Source organism: Leopardus geoffroyi, chromosome D1, assembly GCF_018350155.1.
Source record: "Leopardus geoffroyi isolate Oge1 chromosome D1, O.geoffroyi_Oge1_pat1.0, whole genome shotgun sequence".
Classification (NCBI taxonomy): Eukaryota; Metazoa; Chordata; class Mammalia; order Carnivora; family Felidae; genus Leopardus; species Leopardus geoffroyi.
In genome coordinates this window covers 106,966,069-106,985,578 of record NC_059329.1, presented here as the reverse complement: position 1 = coordinate 106,985,578, position 19,510 = coordinate 106,966,069, and the positions used below count along the sequence as shown (strand labels likewise).

General features: G+C 42.0%; 1 protein-coding gene across 5 annotated transcripts in view; it reads right to left on the bottom strand.

Annotated features, from left to right (window-relative positions):
• Positions 1-228: 228 nt before the first annotated feature.
• LOC123601854 (solute carrier family 22 member 9-like) overlaps positions 229-19,510 on the bottom strand; it is a 34,846-nt gene continuing 15,564 nt past the window's right edge. For 2 of the 5 annotated variants that reach the window (XM_045485646.1, XM_045485644.1), the window contains 6 exons: positions 18,778-18,901; positions 5,656-5,771; positions 4,622-4,836; positions 2,665-2,773; positions 2,010-2,213; positions 229-990 (listed from right to left, as the gene is read on the bottom strand). In XM_045485646.1, coding sequence (XP_045341602.1) covers positions 930-990; positions 2,010-2,213; positions 2,665-2,773; positions 4,622-4,836; positions 5,656-5,771; positions 18,778-18,901 — 829 coding nt within the window. In that variant the 3' untranslated portion in view covers positions 229-929. Of the gene's footprint in view, positions 991-2,005; positions 2,214-2,664; positions 2,774-4,621; positions 4,837-5,655; positions 5,772-18,777; positions 18,902-19,510 lie in introns of those variants that run through there. The other 3 variants (XM_045485647.1, XM_045485645.1, XM_045485648.1) reach the window with 3 other exon arrangements.

The following is a 19,510-nucleotide window of genomic DNA, read 5'->3' as shown; positions in this document are numbered from 1 at the left end:
ATTTGGATGCCTTTTACTTCTTTGTGTTGTCTGATTGCTGAGGCTAGGACTTCCAACACTACGTTGAATAACAGTGCCAAGAGAGGGCATCCCTGTCATGTTCCTGACTTTAGGGAGAAAGCTCTCAGTTTTTCCCCATTGAGGATAATACTAGCGGTGGGTCTCTCGTATATGGTTTTTATGGTCTTGAGGTATGATCCTTCTACCCCTACTTTCTTGAGGGTCTTCATCAAGACAGGATGCTGTATTTTGTCAAGTGCTTTCCCTGCATCTATCGAGAGGACCACGTGGTTCTTGTCCTTTCTTTTATTGATGTGATGTATCACATTGATTCACTTGTGGATATTGAACCAGCCCTGCATCCCAGGTATAAATCCCACTTAATCGTGGTGAATAATTCTTTTAATGTATTATTGGACCCGGCTGGCTAGTATCTTGTTGAGAATTTTTGCATCCAAGTTTTCATCAGGGATCTTGGTCTGTCGTTCTCCTTTTTAGTGGGGTCTTTGTCTGGTTTTGGAATCAAGAATCAGTGTCTTTAATACTATCCCATCTTTCTATCCAGAAACATGCTGGAGGTCTACAATTTTACATATATTTTACTATGACTCCTTTAAAAATATTATGACTTTTAATATAGAGAATTGTATCACTATGTGGTGTACCTGAAATTAATATAACGTTGCATGTCAACTAGACTTGGATAATAAAATCTTGTTTCAAAAGTATCACGCCTTTTCTCAAACTTCTTATTTTGATTGATTGTAGATATTTTATCCATAGTTACTTAGTCCTGCAATTGTAAATGGGATCTGTTATTCCATTCTATCTTTTTCCTTTATTTTACAAACTTTTCCAATTTCTGGGAACGGTCCTGATTTTCCTTCTCCTATCTTACTCTTTGAGTAGCAGTTATTTCCTGGAATTCCTTAAAACTGTGTCACTTTCATGAAGGGATCTTCCTGCTTTACTTTTCTTGAGGCTTTTCTCCTGGTAAAAACACAACGAGACCAACAAACAAGCACAAAAGTGAGAAGACCTCAAGTCAGCGTACATGTCCTGCATTCTCCAGAGCAAGCTGATTCTTGACCCACCAGTTTTGATAAAGTCCGTGACCCCTGCCCCAAGGGTTTGAGTAAATTTTCTGAAGACCAAGTTTCCGGGGCAGGATCTGGGAGGGCAGCTTTGGTAGTTTCGATTCTCACTTTTGGACGACAGGGGATCCGGACGCCAAAGGGATTTGGAAAAGGCAAGGGCAGTATGCAAAGTTTTAAAATCCTCTCCAATTCTTGATCACTTAAAAATACCTAGGTTTACTACTTTCCTTCTTTTCTTAACAGGTTCATTCCTAGTGGACCCAGATGGTCTGAATGTCACAGACCACCTAACAGGACTTCTCTGAGATGTATTGTCATCTGTGGGAGGGGCTCAGGTCCTCTCCCTGATCTCGCTCAGATTCCTTCAGTGGCCAGGACAGTCTTCAGGCCTATAGGAACCGGCAGCCCCAGGGAGCTGACTGCACTCCCCGGGCTGGGGGCTGCCAGGGTCTGAGGGATGAGAGTCTGGTGTTTGGATGTGTGCATGCTTGTGAAATGCCTTCAGGCGTGTGTATGTCACACAAGGTCACCTAATGTTGGCCCCTGCAGCCACTAAACCTACTGATGCAGGCTGTCTAAACCTACTGATCTAGGGAGCCATGGGGGAGTCTGAGGTTGGTGGCGGGAATGATGAGGCTGTAGCTAAACCAGAGGCACTGGCCACATGGAACAGTCCAGGTCTAAATCTTTCCCTGGGAGGGGCAGCTGGCTGGCTCAGTCAGTATGAGCAGGCAACTCTCGATCTTGGGCATTTGGCTTACTTAAGTCCCACATTGGGCATTTGGCTTACTTAAAAAAGAAATGTTCATAAATCTTTCCCTGGGGACAGTGACCCTGAATGATGGCTTGCCTTCCTCACTACAGACCTAGAGCACACAGCTCCCCTCAGGGACAGCCAGGGGGTTTACTCACTCCTTTTCCACATCCTGGATGGAGTCAGGCAGAGGTTGATTCCTGGTTTCAGGAAGGAGTGAGACAATAAGACCAGCGAGGATGGAGAAGATTCCATACGTGATCCAGGGCAGGTGGGGAGAATACACAGTTAGGATCATCAAGAGGGGAGACAGCGCTGCCCCAATATAAGCAGCAATCCCCAGGATTCCTGTAACAGTTGCCCTTGGGATGCAAACAGTACAAAAATAATTTGGTATAAATCCACACATGTAATTTGCGATTTATTATTTTGCTTTGCTTATGGGAGATACCACAACAGTGCTTAGATACATGAAGGTTGACAATATACTCTTACATTTCAAATATGCTCTGTCATTTGCTGGCAACTTTTTTCAAGTGCCATTAGGACAGATTTTCATTATTTAAAAACTACTCTTAGCCGTAGTTCAGTGGATTTCGTGGTTCAATAGATTAGGTGAGGGGATACGTTAAAAAACTTAACACGGTGCCTTGCCAAAGCAGATTTTAATAATTTCCGGCTGCAATTTTTGTTACTGCCAATGCTATTATAACTGATGCTTTGGATAATGACTCAGTTTTCTTCCTGCTATAAATGTTCACTAGCTGGGAATGGTCTGTGTTGCCCCTACGGGACCTTCCATGAGATTTGTACCTGATTACGGTAGGGATTAGTTCGTTTCCATGGGTAGAAGAACTCACAATCGCTGCTGCACAAACTCCGACTCCCAGGGTTGACAAAGAAAGACGCAGGGTCTGCATTTCTGGAGAGGAAGACCAGTGAGACTCGGGAAGAAAATTAGAGCCAAAGGAACCACCATCCACCAAATTGTAAATGAAAAAGACACAATTGGAATATTCGCATGTGTTAGATGCATCGCGGGGAAAGCGCACAGGGCAGAGAATGTCTAGTGACCAGTAGCTGAGAAATGTGACCGATCAGTACGTTACAACTTCAACAGAGATGAAGAAACCTGAGTTATTTTCATCACCTCTCTCTTACATGGCGGAGATTTGCCAAAGATGGAGAGGGGAACGTGAGTTTGCTTTCATTAATTCTGCCCAGTGTCTCCCTCTGCCTTGCATGTACAAAGTAGGACTGTGATATGAATAATTACTGAAGGATGTGAAACCTATCCACATCCTTGAGAAGTTTAAGCCCTGGGGACGCAATATTCATGTAGGGCTAGTACTGCAGTAGAATAATAAAAAGCAGGAGTTTCGGGGCACCTGGGTGGCTCGGTTGGTTAAGCGTCTGACTTCGGCTCAGGTCACGATCTCACGATCTCGTGGGTTCGCGCCCCGTGTCAAGCTCTGTACAGACAGCTCAAGAGCCTGGAACCTCCTTTGCATTCTGTGTCTCCCTCTCCCGCTGCCCTCCCCCTCTCACTCACTCTCTTTCTGTCTCTGTCTCAAAAACAAATAAACATTAAAAAAAAAAAATAAGAACAGGAGTTTTATGGTATGGATAAGCTGGAGGGGAACTCGATCTAGAGTGCTATGTGTTAAAATCTTTTTTAATGTGTATTTATTTGTGAGAGTGAGAGACAGAGCATAAGCAGGGGAGGGGAAGAGAGAGAGGTTGACACAGAATCCGAAGCAGGCACCAGGCTCGGAGCTGTCAGCACAGAGCCCGGCACAGGGCTCGAACTCACCAACCGTGAGATCATGACCTGAGCCGAAGTCGGACAGTTAACCGACTGAGCCACCCAGGCATCCTGATCTAGAGTAATATTTGAAGGTTTAAGAATAAAGATCCGTATTAGAGAAAAAATAGTTGAACTTTGGAGACCTCTGGAAGAAAATTTCAGGGTTCAGTTTTGTATTCGATAATTTTAAAAAATTTCATGAAACCATCATATAACATTGGAGTAAGCTGTGCAGTCCAGCAGCAAACATGTATCATTGCTGACATCCAGGATCAGGGCACAGCTGTCCATCTGGGATCCTGTAAAGTGCACAACTTTGCTGGGAGTTGAAGCGTGGGGACCACCTGGGTTCCCCTGTTCATTACATATGATCATTTCATTTAGCGAAATTGATTCTAAGAGAGGCTTTAAGTCCTTAACTGCTTATTCCTATGGTATACTTCTCCACCTGAAGACAAGATACTTTGATTTCCTTGAAGTCAAAAAGTTCCCAACACCAGGATGGCAGTGATGGTGACCTAATACAAGACTAGACATCAGGGAGTAAATTGTCACTGAAGCTGTAGTAACCAGAAAGCAACCAGGCAGAGGAAGTGATGGTACATTGTGTCCTCATATGGGACACAATTATATATAATGGACACAATACCATCATTTACAGTTACAAGCGTGATTGGTCATAGCCAAAGGGCAAGTGGTCCACTGCTCTCCTAGAGAAACTTTTAGGAAGAAATGGCACCAATTACCAGATACTTCTCACATGTGATGAGGATAGCCATACGTCCGAGCCAACGTGTACTGACCTTTGACTCTTTCCCAGCCACCACGTTAATGGTAGAATCTGTCCTAAATCCTCAGATTGGTTTTAGGGGATCACTAGAAACATATCCTCCCTTTCCTTGTGTGAGCACAGTCCCTGAGTCCCTGAGCTCTTTCCTTTCTTCAACCTGTGCTCTTTCTCACCTTTGGGCAGAAATGTGGTGATCAGAATGGAGATTCCAAGGAAGGAAACGAAAATCATCTGGCATGTTCGACGGCCTATATGATTCAGTGCCAAAACCGCAGTGTAACTGGATGGGATGTTGACTAGGCCAAAGAGAACCTGGGACAGGAAAACATTGCTTCCAATGTGCTGGATGTGGAGAACCAGGCCATAAAAAGACATGTAGACTGAAAACCTGTGGAACCAAAGAAAAAGATAGACGTCATGAAGTTTAGACCTTATTCTACAAATGACAATCGCAAATATTGTCAGACAGGCAGCCAGTGGTTGGTGGTAAAAAGGCACGGTCTGTTTTATAGAATATTCTACATGGTAATGATTTAAAGACTGTCATAAAATGCTGCATGATGATGGAGGTCATAATTGTTACCCTTTTTTGGTGGGTGAGGGTACAGTTATTAAGAATACATAATAAGGCTTTCTAGGGTTTTAGATTTCTTTTTCTAGATCCTCATTTGGGCGATTGTTGCATGTACGCATATGTAAATATTCATCGAAAAGAACAAGAGACATCAAGCCAAAGTCTTTACTGTGATTGAAGTTCACAGCCTCAGTTTCCAGCTTATGAGCCTTGCAGGTGATGTAATAAATAAAACTCATTGTACAATTAGTTCTGGGTCAGTCTTTCCTTAACTAAAAGATGCAATTATCTTTTTTTTTTAATGTTTATTTATTTGAGAGAGAGAGAGAGAGTGGGGGGGGGGGGAAGGGCAGAGAGAGAGGGAGGGAGAATCCCAAGCAGGCTCCACGTCGTCATTAGCAGAGCCCGACATGGGGCTCGATCCCACTACTGTGAGATCATGACCCCGGCCAAAACCAAGAATCAGATGCTTAACCAACTGGGCCACACAGGTGCCCCTAAAAATGCAGTTATCTTTATAGGATCCTCATGTTTTATCTCAAAATCTGTCCCCGCAACGGGTTGTACCCTTTGACAGGAATAGATTCACGTCTCCACCATTTGAATATTCTTCATGCACAACGTGAAACCCACCTCACAAAGGACATCAAACAGATCCTTCTGCGCAGTGTAGGCGTGCGGAATATATCACGCAGAGAAATTTTTTTCTGTGCTGCCTCTAGCTCCTCTTGCATGCTGGATCTCAAAACCTTTAAGAACGACGGCAACAAGAAACTGTTCAGTTGTCACAAAATGTAGGCACCAGGAGGCCCGTCACAGAGGATAAGCTAGGCCATTTGCTGTTATATTTAGTAGGAGATAGAGACACCAAAGATGTCCTTGCATGTGAAAGGTGAATTCAGGAGTGAAAGGAGCTTTAGGATAATTATGTAGCAACAAGGACTTTTTAAAAAAAAATTTGTTTTAAACGTTTATTTATTTTTGAGACACAAGAGAGACAGAGCACGAGGAGGGGGAGGGGCAGAGAGAGAGGGAGACAGAGAATCTGAAGAAGGCTCCAGGCGCTGAGCCATCAGCACAGAGCCCGACGTGGTGCTTGAACCCATGAACCGTGAGATCATGACCTGAGCTGAAGTCAGTTGCTTAACCGACGGAGCCACCCAGGCGCCCCACAACAAGGACTTTTTAAACACTAGATCTGAGTGGGCTGCAGGGCATGAAAATGGATGAGTATGTTAGATATTCAGACCAGAAAGGGAATCACATGCAAGTCACTTGGATTAAGGTCCAAAGCTCCATTTATGCTAAATGGGCACGAAAGACTTGGGAGCTAAGCTGGATTCCCGGCTGTCCTTGCAGAGAAACTGTTTATCTCGGGAACAATGACATTTCCTGAGAATCTTTATTCTGGTTCTTCAAGTCTTTTTGAGCGGCCCCTGGGTGGCTCAGTCTGTTGAGTTCCAACCTCAGCTCAGGTCACGATCTCATGGTTCGTGGGTTCCAGCCACGTGCTGTGCTGACAGCTCAGAGCCTGGAGCCTGCTTCGGATTCTGTGTCTCCTCTCTTTGACCCTCCCCCACTCACACTCTGTCTCTGTCTCTCAAAAATCAATAAACATTGAAAAAAAAATTTTTTAAGCCTTTTTGAGGGAAATCCTGGAATATTGTGTCTCCATGAATGAGATGCCTAGAATTAAACTTGAGGATGAAACCAGGGTGGGGTCTTGGTGTAGAATAATTTATACCTGAGCTGGTGATAATTTGGAGTTATTTAATGGTCCTGCAACATGCTGGGTATATACCGTGCCCAAGGTGATTAAATATTTCTAAACCCCAATGTCCCTGTCATCAGGAAAATGAAGGAAGAGGAGGAGGAGAACGAGAAGAATGAGAAGCATAAGAAGAACAAGAAGAAATAGGTGAAGAAAGATAATAGCACCCTTTTCATGAGGATTTTCTTTTCTTTAAAAAATTTTTTTTAAATGTTTATTTATTTTTGAGACAGAGACAGGGTGTGAGCAGGGGAGGGGCACAGAGGGAGAGGGAGACACAGAATCCGGAACAGGCTCCAGGCTCTGCGCTGTCAGCACAGAGCCCAACACGGGGCTCAAACTCACAAACCGTGAGATCATGACCTGAGCTGAAGTCAGACGCTCAACTGACTGAGCCACCCAGGCGCCCCTCATGAGGATTTTCTAGCCATATGTGAGGTTGCAAACATGCATATGGAATTCTACCCAACACACCTCGGATACTTAATTATTTCTTAAATATTCAGATACTATCAACTTAATTCTCATCTCACTTTTACACATGAAACAATACTGGGGCACCTGGGTGGCTCCGTCGGTTGAGTGAACAAACCTTGATTTTGGCTCAGGTCATGATCTCATGGGTTCGTGAGTTCAAGCCTGGCATCGGGCTTTGCACTGACAACTCGGAACCTGCTTGGGATTCTCTCTCTCTGCCCCTTCCCCGTTTGCTCATTCTCTCTCTCTCTCTCTCTCAAAATAAACTTTAAAAAAATGAAGCAATACCATGAAGTCCACTGGAAGAATTCCATGAGGAAGGGACTTGGGAGTAATCCCGCCCCCCCCCCCCCCCCCATCAAATGAAGACCAACCAGATCAAGAATGTCTTCGAGTTGCAGAGCTCACTCAAGCAGCAAAATGCTGGACTTACCCTCTTGGAAGAGAAGAGTCATGATAGCATCTCCTTCCTGCATCTAACGCTCAGAAACCCAGGACCACCGGCCACTATCACAGGGACATTCTAGGAATGGGCTCCAAGGACACCTTAAACTTGGGCCAGATGAGGCCTGTTGTACCTGTAAAGCTGGCCTCAAATCACAGCCGATATCGGAGTAAAAGTTTGGGAGACACTGACGTTACTTCACCAAGGCCATTCATTTTTAGTGAGAAAGCAGAGATGTTTCCAGAAGAATTGAGGGAGGCAATGCGAGGCCATTTGTGGGCACTAAAGGAGCTACTCCTACCTGGTAAAAAATTCTTATTCAAGGAAGAGGAAACCTCTATTCAAACGGAGAGCCCGCTGGATCTTTGTTTTTTAAACGCATCTGTTTCTCTGATTTTCCTTTGCTAGTAAATAAAAAAAACTGTGCCAATCATAACACCACGCTGGGGTGGAAAGCATGCAGTAGCCTCCTGTCTGAAGTCTTGCCCATTGGTGTCCTGGAATCAGTGGGTACAAATTCACAAAAGCCCCTTGTTAAATTTTTAGATAGTTTGTGAAGCAGTTGCCATGATGCTCGTGGCTTTGACAGACCATGGTGGTGGTGTTCATACTATAGAAGTTGACAATCACCACAAATTTGAGATCTATGGATTTTTTGTTCCTCCTATAATGTTAGGTACTAAACATTTACCAGCACACCACTGGCTCGGCCCCTCTGCAGTCATCTGGACTCCTCTAAATTGCAAAAATTTTTATAATCTTTATTTATTTTTGAGGGAGAGGGAGGGAGGGGCAGAGAGTGAGGGAGACACAGAATCCGAAGCAGGCTCCAGGCTCTGAGCAGTCAGCACAGAGCCTGATGCAGGGCTTTGAACTCGCAGACTGCAAGAGATCATGCCTGAGCCGAAGTCGGCTGCTTAACCGACTGAGCCACCCAGGTGCCCCTATCCCTGCTTGGTTTAAACCTGGCTAGTTCTACCTTAACCTGTAAGACCCATTTCAAATGTAACTACCCTCAAGTAGCATTAAGTTCCTACACATCTGTGACCCAGGTTATGTCTCCCTCTTCGGTATTCACATACCACCCTTGCTTTATTTCAAAGAGGCTTTATCAAGCCCATAACCTTACCTATCTATTCATGAACTAGCAGTGGACCCACCTGCAGATTCTGGCAAATGGTCCACACACCCATGGACCCAGACAGCAGGCTCGCTGATGAACCCTGCTCACTGGTCTCCCCAGAATCCCACCCATGGTGACTGGTGGAGGGTTTATGTTTCCTGCCAAAGCCAGACTGTAAAGACTGGAGGAGGTGACTCCTTCTTCAAATGCACAAACACGAATCAGGGGGGAGAAAAAAAAACACAAAATAAAAATATCGATAAGAGAGTTGATTCTTTTAAAAAAAGATGAACAAAATTGACACACTTTTAGCTAGACTGACCATAAAAAAAGAGAGAAGCCTCAAACAAATAAAATCAGAAATGAAAGAGGAGACATCACAACTGATGCCACAGAAATTAAAAAAAGATCATAAGGGACTATAATAAAAAATTACATGCCAAAAAGTGGGTGACCTAGAAGAAATGGATAAATTCCTGGAAGTATACAAGCTACCAAAATGGAATCAAGAAGAATAGAAAATCTGAAGAAACCAATAACTAATAAGGAGATTGAAACAGTAATAAAAAGTATCCTAGAAATAAAAGCCTAACACCAGATAGCTTCACAGGTGAATTCTAACAAACATGTAAATTATCAACACCAATCCCTCTCAAACTTTTCCAAAAATAGAATAAGAGGAAACACTAACAAATTTGTTTCATGAGGGCAGTATGACTCTGATACCAAAGTCAGACAAAGACACCAGAAGAAAAGAAAACTACAGGCCAATATCCCTGATGAACAAAGGTAAAAAAAATTATCAGCAACATATTAGTAAACCAACTTCAACAGCACACTGCATACCATGAAGCCATGGAATTTATTCCTGGGATGCAAGGATAATTCAACATAAGCAAATTTTAAAAATGTGATACACCACATTAGCAGAATGAAGGTTAAAAATCACATGATCATTTCGGGACGCCATGGTGGCTCTGTTAGTTAAGCATCTGACTTCAGCTCAGGTCATGATATTATAAATCGTGGGTTTGGGTTCTGCATCGGGCTCTCTGCTGTCAGCACAGAGACTGCTTCAGATCCTCTGTCTCTCTCTCAAAAATAAATAAACATTAAAAAAAATCATAGGGTCACCCCAATAGATGTAAAAAAGCATTTGACAAAATTCAACACACATCCACGATAAAAAAAAAAAAAAAAAACAAAAACAACTCTCAAGAAACAAGGTATTGAAGGAACTTACCTTAAAGGCCATCTATGAGAAGCCCACAGCTCATATTATACTCAATGGTGAAAAACTGAAAGCTTTTCCTAGACAAGAATGCCGCTTTAAATCAACATAGGGTTGGGAGGTCCTAGCCAGAGCAATTAGGTAAGAAAAAGAAACATGAGGCGCCCAAATCAGAAGGGAAGAAGTAATTATCTCCACTGGTGGATGACATCGTCTTATATGTAGAAAACCCTAAAGACACCTCCAAAATACTGTTAGAACTAATAAATGAATTCAGTAAAGTTTCAGGATACAAAGTCAAAATATAAAAACCAGTTGCATTTCTATACACGAGCAACAAACTATCTGAAAATGAAATTAAGAAAACATCTGTTTACAATAGCTTCAAAAATAATAAAGTCCTGGGGTGCCTGGGTGGCTCACTAGGTTAAGTGTTCGATTTCGGCTCAGGTCATGATCTCATGACTCGTGAGTTCGAGCCTCGCGTCCGGTTCTGTGCTGACAGCTCAGAGCCTGGAGTTTGCTTTGGATTCTGTGTCTCCCTCTCTCTCTGTCCCTCCCCCACTCGTGCACTCTCTCTCTCTCTCTCAAAAATAAATAAAACATTAAAAAAAACAAAGTCCTTAGGAATAAACTTAGCCAGGGAACAAAAGACTTGTATACTGAAAATTGTAAGCACTGAAGAAAGAAATTAAAGCAGACATAGGAAAAAAGGGAATACATCCCATGTTCATGGATTGAAAAAGTTCATATTATTTTTTAAAAAAATTTTTTTAACGTTTATTTATTTTTGAGACAGAGAGAGACAGAGCATGAACGGGGGAGGGTCAGAGAGAGAGAGGGAGACACAGAATCTGAAACAGGCTCCAGGCTCTGAGCAGTCAGCACAGAGCCCGACGCGGGGCTCGAACTCACATACCGCGAGATCGTGACCTGAGCCGAAGTCGGACGCTTAACCGACTGAGCCACCCAGGCGCCCCGAAAAAGTTCATATTATTAAAACACCCAGGGGTGCTCGGCTGGGTCAGTCAGGTAAGCATCTGACTCTTGGTTGTGGCTCAGGTCATGATCTCTCAGGTCATGATCTCACAGTTTCATGAGTTCAAGCCCTGTGTTGGGCTCTGTGCTGGCAGTATGGCACCTGCTTCTGATTCTCCGTCTCCCTGTCTCTCTGTCCATCTCCCATTCACACTGTTTCTCTCTCAAAATAAATAAGTAAACTGGAAAAAAAAAACCACCCATCGTACCCAAAGTAACCTACAGATTTAATACAATCCCTATCAAAATCTTAATGGCATTCCTTACAGAAATAGAGAAAACAATCCTGAATTGATGGAAAGGCTTCCAAATAGGTAGGATTTGGGAATCTACAAAGTGCTAGGGAGCAGGAAGTCCAGGAAGAGTCTTGTAGTAAGAATGGCCAGGTCTGGGTGCTTGCCCCTTGGATGTCAACTTTCACCAACGTTCACATTCTTGGACCATCAACTGGCCTTGCCCTTAAGACATGCTTGCAAAAAAAAAAAAAAAAAAAAAAAAAAAATTCTTGCCCCATGCCTAGAAAAAAACATGGCACCTGACTGACGGTTCCACCAGATGGTGTCCAACGGGAAAGAGATGATTCCCTAAAAGAAAACCAGGTTGCAATTTGGAAGTACAAATGGATACTGGGCAGCTCAAAATCAACAACGGCCACTGGAGGTTGTCAGCACCAGACCACAAAAAGCTTAGTGGGCCATATTTAAGGACGTGACTTTAATCCTAAATGCAAGAGGGAGTCTGTAGAGGCCGTCAAGCAGGAGCGAGGTGGTTAACAGGATCAGGCTTACATTTCTGAAGGATCCTCTGGCTTCTTTCTAAACAATGGATGAGAATGGGGCAACAATGGAGGTGGGAGAGAAGCTAGCCAGAGGGAAGAAGGATTTGGAGTGCAGTGATAAAAATGGAGTTGAGAAATGGTTGGACAGATTCAGAATATATTAGAGAATATACATATTTTTTTGTCTATGTGTTAGTGTTATTCTTTCTACAGTCTTAATGTTTTTTTAAATTTTGATTTCTATTTCCCTCACAAATGATTCACATATGTGAATGTTGTAAATTGCATCAAATCCTTTGCATGATGAAGTGTCAACTTTTTAAAAAATGTTTAATGTTTGTGTATGTATGTATGTATGTTTGTGTTTGTTGGTCTTTGAGAGAGAGAGAGTGGGAGGCAGAGAGAGAGAGAGGGACAGAGGATCCGAAGCAGGCTCTGCACTGACAGCAGAGAGTCTGATGTGGGGCGTGAACCCAGCAGCCGCAAGATCATGACCCCAGCTGAAGCCGGTTGCTTAACCGACCAAGCCACCCAGGTAGCCCTCAAATAAATGTTTTTAAAAGAAGAAGGAGGAGGGGAGGGGGAGAAGGAAGAAAACAATCCTGAGTTCCAGTCCAAGGCTGCAACATAGGAAGACCCTGAACTCACTTTCCTCCACAGGGCACACTAATCTATACCTATTTTTAGAGAAATTGATCCTGAAGAAGAACTGAGGGTTGACTGAACAGCTTCTGCACAACAAATGACAGAAAGACCACACGGAGAATGGAAAGACAGATGGAGACACGGTAGCTAAGGGAACCCCCATCTCGGTCACACTGCAAACTGGAGCGAGGAGGGATAGTGCTGAAGGACTATGAACAGACTTGTCTGCCCTAGGGCTCAGGGGGAAAAAAAAGGCCAAAGTTGAAAAGAGCACCTAAAATAAAGTATAAAAGATTAAGATTATGTTTATTAAAAATAAAAGATTAAGCCCTACATCTCTGCCAAATGGCAGAGTTGCTGTTAGAACACTCTCCAGGTCAGAGGTGCTGGTGAACGCCAGGGTTTACATTTCCCCTCCACCTTGATAGCATAGATGGGAGCAGGGTCCAGGCGCCTAAGCCAGCTTACTGCCTCAGTGAGCCCTGGGCCCCTAGCCCATACCAGCTCCAGTGATCCCACCAAAGTGGCCCCAGTGTGCTGCACACCAGGACACCCCTGGCCAATGCTCACTACAGCTCGGGCTGTCTCTCCTACATGACACAGGTGTAAAGCACCTTGGAACACTCCAGGCCTGCACCACTTTGGCTCCAGATGACTTTCAAGGGTGCTTCCTGTGTGGAGTACCCTTGGACCCTCCCTGGACTGCACCCACCTCAGCTCCAACCACCTGCTGCGGTGTCCCCTGTACAGAGTGCCCCAGCATACCCTAGCTTGCACTCACTTCAATTTCAGCTGTCCTTCCAAGGACCAAGGTGGGACCACCCTGGCCCATGCCCACTTCAGCTCCAGGCATCCCACCAGGACAGCCCTAGCACGGAGTGCCCCAGGATCCCCAGCCACAGCTCCAGCCAGCCATCCAGCAAAAGGCACCAGGTACACAGAGTCTACACAGAGGTTAACCATACACAAGATGATTCTTTCAAGTTTCAGAGAAATGACTGTTCCAGCTCATGCATAAAAACAAACACAAAAAGTCAAGCACAGTTAGAAGACAGGGAAACATGCTCCAAATGAAAGGCCTAGACAAAACCTCAGACAAAGAACTAAAGGAAAGGACATGAGCAATCTATCTGATGAGTTCAAAGTAATGGTCATAAGAATGCTCATCAGACTGAAAGAAGAGTGGATGAACTCACTAAGAACTTCAACGAGGAGACAGAAAATATAAGAAAGAACCAATCAGAGAAAAAAAAAAATACAATAACTGAAATGGAAAAAGACACTAGAGGGAATCAACAGCAGTATAGAGGATGCAGAAGAACATATCAGTGATCTGGAAGACAGGATAATGGAAAACACTCAAGCTGAAGAGCAAAAATAAAAAAGCATTTTAAAAAATGAGGATAGGTTATGGGAGCTCTTAGATAACATCAAGGGAACAAACATTCACATTATAGAGATCCTAGAAGAAGAGAGAAAGAGAAAGGGGTAGAAAACTTATTTGGAGAAACAATAGACGAAAAATTGCCTATCCCGGGCAGAGAAAAACACACCTAAATTTAGGAAGCACAGAGAGCCCCCAAAAAAGATGAACCGAAGGAGTTCCACTTCACAACACATGACAATTAAAATGCCAAAGATTAAAGATAAAGAGAGAATTTTAAAAAGCAGCAAGATAGAAGTCACTAGTTAGAGACCAGGGAAACTCCATAAGACTATCAGCTGATTTTTCAGCAGCAACTTTGCATGCCAGAAGGGAGTGACATATTCAAAGTGCTGAGAGGGAAAAAAAAAAACAAAAAACAAAAAAAACCCTACAACCAAGAATACTCTACCCCGCAAGATTATCATTCACAATTGAAGGAGAGATCAAGAGTTTCCCAGACAAACAAAAGTTTAAAAAGTTCATCACCACTAAACTGGCCCTATGAGAAATGCTAAAGAGACTTCTTCAAGTGGCAAAGAAAAGACCATAATTAGAAGTGAGAAAACTCTAAAAGGAAAACATTTTCATAAATAAAAGCAAATTTACAGGAAAGGTAGTAGAGCAATCACTTAGAAAGCTGGTATGAAGGTTAAAAGACAAAACTAGTAAAATCAATTACATGTAAAGAATTAGTTTCGGGAACTCACAAAATAATGATGTAAAATATGACAATATATACATACAATGTGGAGAAGGGGATAAAGAGGAAGTTCTTTTAGAATGTGTTCAAACTTAAGTAATCATCAACTTAATATAGACTACTGTATACTTGAGATGCTATATATGAACCTCATGAAAATAAAGATAAGAAAACCTATAATAGACAAAAAATAAAGAGAAAGAAAGCCAAGAACAACATTAAAGAGAGTCATCAATTACAAGGAAAGAGGACAAAAGAAGAAGAAAGGAACAAAGAAGGGCTACAAAACAACCAGAAAACAATTAACAAAATGGCAATAAGTACATATATATCAATAATTACTTTAAATGTAAATGGTCTAAATGCTCCAATCAAAAGACATAGGGTGGCAGAATGGATTAAAAAAAGAAAACAAAAAACCAGACCCATCCATATGCTGCTGACAAGAGACTCACTTCAGACCTAAAGACGCGGACACACTGAAAGCGAAGGGATGGGGAAAAAAATATTCCATGCAAATGGAAGCAAAAACAAAATCTGGGGTAACAATACTTATATCAGATAAACTAGACTTTAAAACAAAGACAGTAACAAGAGACAAAGAGGGGCATTGCCTAATGATAAAGGGAACTATCCAATAAGAGGATACAACACCGTTGGTGGGAATGTAAATTGGTGCGGCCACTGCCAAAATCAGCATGGAGGTTCCTCAAAAATTAAAAATAGAAATGCCATATGATCCAGTAATTCCACTACTGGGTATTTACTCAAAGAAAACAAAAACACTAACTCAAAACGGCGTATGCACCCCTATATTTCTTACAACATTATTTACGATAGCCAAGATATGGAAACAACACAAATGCCCATTGGTAGATGAATGGATAAAGAAGATGTGGTATGTGTATAATATATAGGTATGTATATAATGTATGTATAGGTATATACATACATATACATAAATATGTATACATACACATATATGCACATACAGCCATAAAAAAGAATGAGATCTTACCATTTGTGGCAACATCAATGGACCTAGAGGATATTATGCTAAGTGAAATAAATCAGACAAAGACAAATACCACAAGTTTTCACTTATCTGTGGGATCAACAAAGCAAAACAAACTAAAAAAACCAGAAACAGATTAGTAAATATAGAGAACAGACTGATGGCTGCCAGAGGGGTGGGAGGTGAGCAAATTGGATGACGAGGAGTGGGAGGTATAGGTTTCCAGTCGTGGAATGAATAAGTCATGTGGTAGAAAAGTACAGCCTGGGGAGTATAGTTAATGGCGTAATAGTGTTGAATGGTGACAGATAGTAGCTACATTTGTGTTGAGCATAGCATAATATATAAGGTTGTTGATTCACTGTGTTGTACCCCTGAGACTAACGTAACGTTGTGTGTCAACTGTTCTTCAATAAAGAAAAAAAAAATCCAAAAATTCATATGGAAACACAGAAGGCCCTTAATAATCAAAAGAATTTTTAAGCGGAAACCAAAGCTGGAGGTGTCACATGTTCCGATTTCAAAATGTATTACAAAACCACCGTATCCAAGACCACGGTACTGGTATAAAAACAGACGCACAGCCCAATGGAGCGGAATGGCAATAAACTCAGCATATGCGGTCACGTGATCTTGGACAGTGGTGTCGAGAATTCACAGTGGGGACAGGATAGTGTCATCAATAAATGGTGTTGTGGAAAACTGGATGTTCCCATATAAAAGGATGAAACTGGAAACTTATCTTACCCTGTACACAAAAATCAATTCACGAAAGGTTAGAGACTAAGATGTAAGACTGGAAATAAAGAAGCAGAGAACAGAATGGTGTTTGCCAGCTGCTGGGGGATTTGGGAAATGGGGACATATTTGGCAAAGAGTACAAAGTCCAGTTACGCAAGGTGAATCAGTCCTAACGATCCACTGTACGGCTGTCTATAGTTATAATACCCTACTACATATCGAAAATTTGCTATTAGTAGGTGTATTATTGAGTGTTATCACAAAAAGTAATGAATAAAAAGGGCAGGAGAAAGTTTTAGGAGGTGATGGATATGTTGATTGCATAGGTGGTGGTAATGATGTTTGAATGTGTGCTTATCAGATTCACCAAGTTGGATAAATTAAATACGTACAGCTTTTTGTATGTTAATCATACCTTGATAAAGTTGTTTTAAGAAAAATCTTTCGGGGCACCTAGGTGGCTCAGTCGATTAAGTGTCTGACTCTCGATTTCAGCTCCAGTCATGATCTCACAGCCATGAGATCAAGCCCCATGTTGGGCCCCGCACTGAGCATATAAGCCTGCTTGGGATTCGTTCTCTCCTCTGTCTGCCTCTCCTCCCCCTCTCAAAATAAATAAATAAACATTAAAAAAAGAAAAAGAGAAATCTTTCAGATGTGCATTGAACATGTTTCCAGTAATGTTTTATTGCTCCTCTTTGACTGTCTCAACCCTAAGCCTTCCCTTTTTCAATTAAACAAGGGTAGATGATTTTTTCCTTGTCTCTATTAGCTTTCTTTCCATTCTCTTATCATTGCCAACAGGAAATTTAACAAAATAAATACCATCTGATCTGGCAACACCACTTCCGGTTATGTATCCCAAAGAATTATAAACAGAGAAGAGATATTTGCATCCACATGTTCATTGCAACAGCAGCCAAACCATGGAAGCAAGCTAAATGACCATCAGTGGATGAATGGACAAAGAAAATGTGGTGTATACATACAACAGAATATTATTCATCCATAAAAAAAAGAAATCCTGCTATATGCTACTACCGTAGATGAGTCTTGAGGACTTTTTGTTAAATAAGGCAGTCACAGAAGGACAAACACTGCATGATTCCACCTATATGAAGTATATAAAATACTAAAATAATAAGACAATAAATGGAATGGTTGACCAGGGACTAGGGACAAAGGATATGGGAAATCGCATTTCAATGGGTAGAGAGTTTCAGTCACGCAAGATGAAAAAGTTTTAGAGATCATTGTACTTAGAGTTAACAATACTGTATTGTACAGTTAAAAATTTAAGAAGAGGGGCGCCTGGGTGGCTCAGTCGGTTAAGCGTCCGACTTCGGCTCAGGTCACGATCTCGCGGTCCGTGGGTTCGAGCCCCGCGTCGGGCTCTGGGCTGATGGCTCAGAGCCTGGAGCCTGCTTCCGATTCTGTGTCTCCCTCTCTCTCTGACCCTCCCCCGTTTATGCTCTGTCTCTCTCTGTCTCAAAAATAAACTAAAAAAAAAAAAAAAAAATTAAAAAAAAAATTTTAAGAAGAGATAATCCATGTTAATTTAAAAATGAATATTAATTTTTCTCTTATTAATACTAAAGTTCCTTAAAACATGGAATTCTGAACCACACTGCTGGTCAAGATCCAGCACTGCGCCTAGCACATTATGATTTTTTGATAAATAATTTATACGTTCGTGACATGATGAACGGTTTACTTTATGACCCACATCAATATCTGCCTTCCAAGCCCAGGGTGGAAAAAAAAAAAAAAAAAGGCTTCTCTGAGGCATTTCCACTGAGTCATGCTCTTGGAACTTGTAATAAGTCGAATGTAAACTCCAAAAAGCAGAGATTTGGATTGTTGTGGCCAATGCCATATTTCCTGGAGAGAACAGAAGTGGCCCAGGGAGGCACTCAGTAATACACCATTAATGAAAGAGTGTATGACCTAATTAACAAATAAGTGATCCTCCTTATGCTCTATTCTGCATGGTCCCTAAGCCTCCCTTCTACTGATCTTACTATGTTGAACAAAGGCCGTCAGAATATTAGTGGAAAGAAATGGATTAGTCTTTGTTACTTTTTTCTAACATAGAGACAAATACACAATCTTTACAGCCATAAACACTAAGAGCTATCTGGTCCTGTTGAGTACAATATACATGTCTCGTTCTCAGCAACAGGATACTCTCTCTTTATATTAACTCCAACAATGTTGACAGCCATTGAGAACCAGGACAATGAGGAGAGAAGACCCCAAGCCAGACTTGTGTTCCCGCCCTTTTTGCACCTCACGGACGCCACCTAGTGCATATGTCAGGTTGTGTCTCCCCTACATCCCATAACCAACTCTCTTTCCTATTCACCTCCATGGTTAGGGTGTCTCCAACATTCTTCCTTCCGTTCCAGAGTGCAGCTTTTCTAAGTGCCTTTAAGGCCTCCTCGGGTTTGTTGGTCATAATCAGCCACCGAGCAGACTCCATCAGCCACCTGATCAAAGAAGACAGACAGGTGCAGTCAATTCTCATGTGCCCATTTTTCACACATTCTTTGGCCTGAAATCTCTCTACCCTCCCATCTGATACCTACCTCTTGTTTTGTTGTGCCAGCCAATAGAAAAGCAGCTGATTCTGTAACTAGGAAACTGTAAGGATAACCTCTCCACGCAGTACACTTTCACTAATGGCAGCATTGAGTAGGAGTCATATTGCCCCCCCCCATCTTATTCAGGGGGATGTTACCAGGTTTGGCAAATCAAAACAACGTGCCTTGTTAAATCCGAATTTAGATAAACAGTGACTATGAGTAACTCTTGAGTATCACTATGTCCCATGCAATATTTTGGACACACTCACACTGAAAAGTATTTGTTGACTTGAAATTTTACTTTAATGAGATGCCCTGTATTTTATCAGGTTAGTAAATAAAAGCACAGAAATCTCAAATAAACAGAAATTTCATATAAACAATGGATAATTTTGAGCGTAGCTATGCTTCCTGCAGTATTTGGAAGGTTACACACACACACAAATGTATTATCTGTCTGAATTTCAAATTTAACGGAGTGTCCTTGATATTATCTGACAACCATACGTGTTC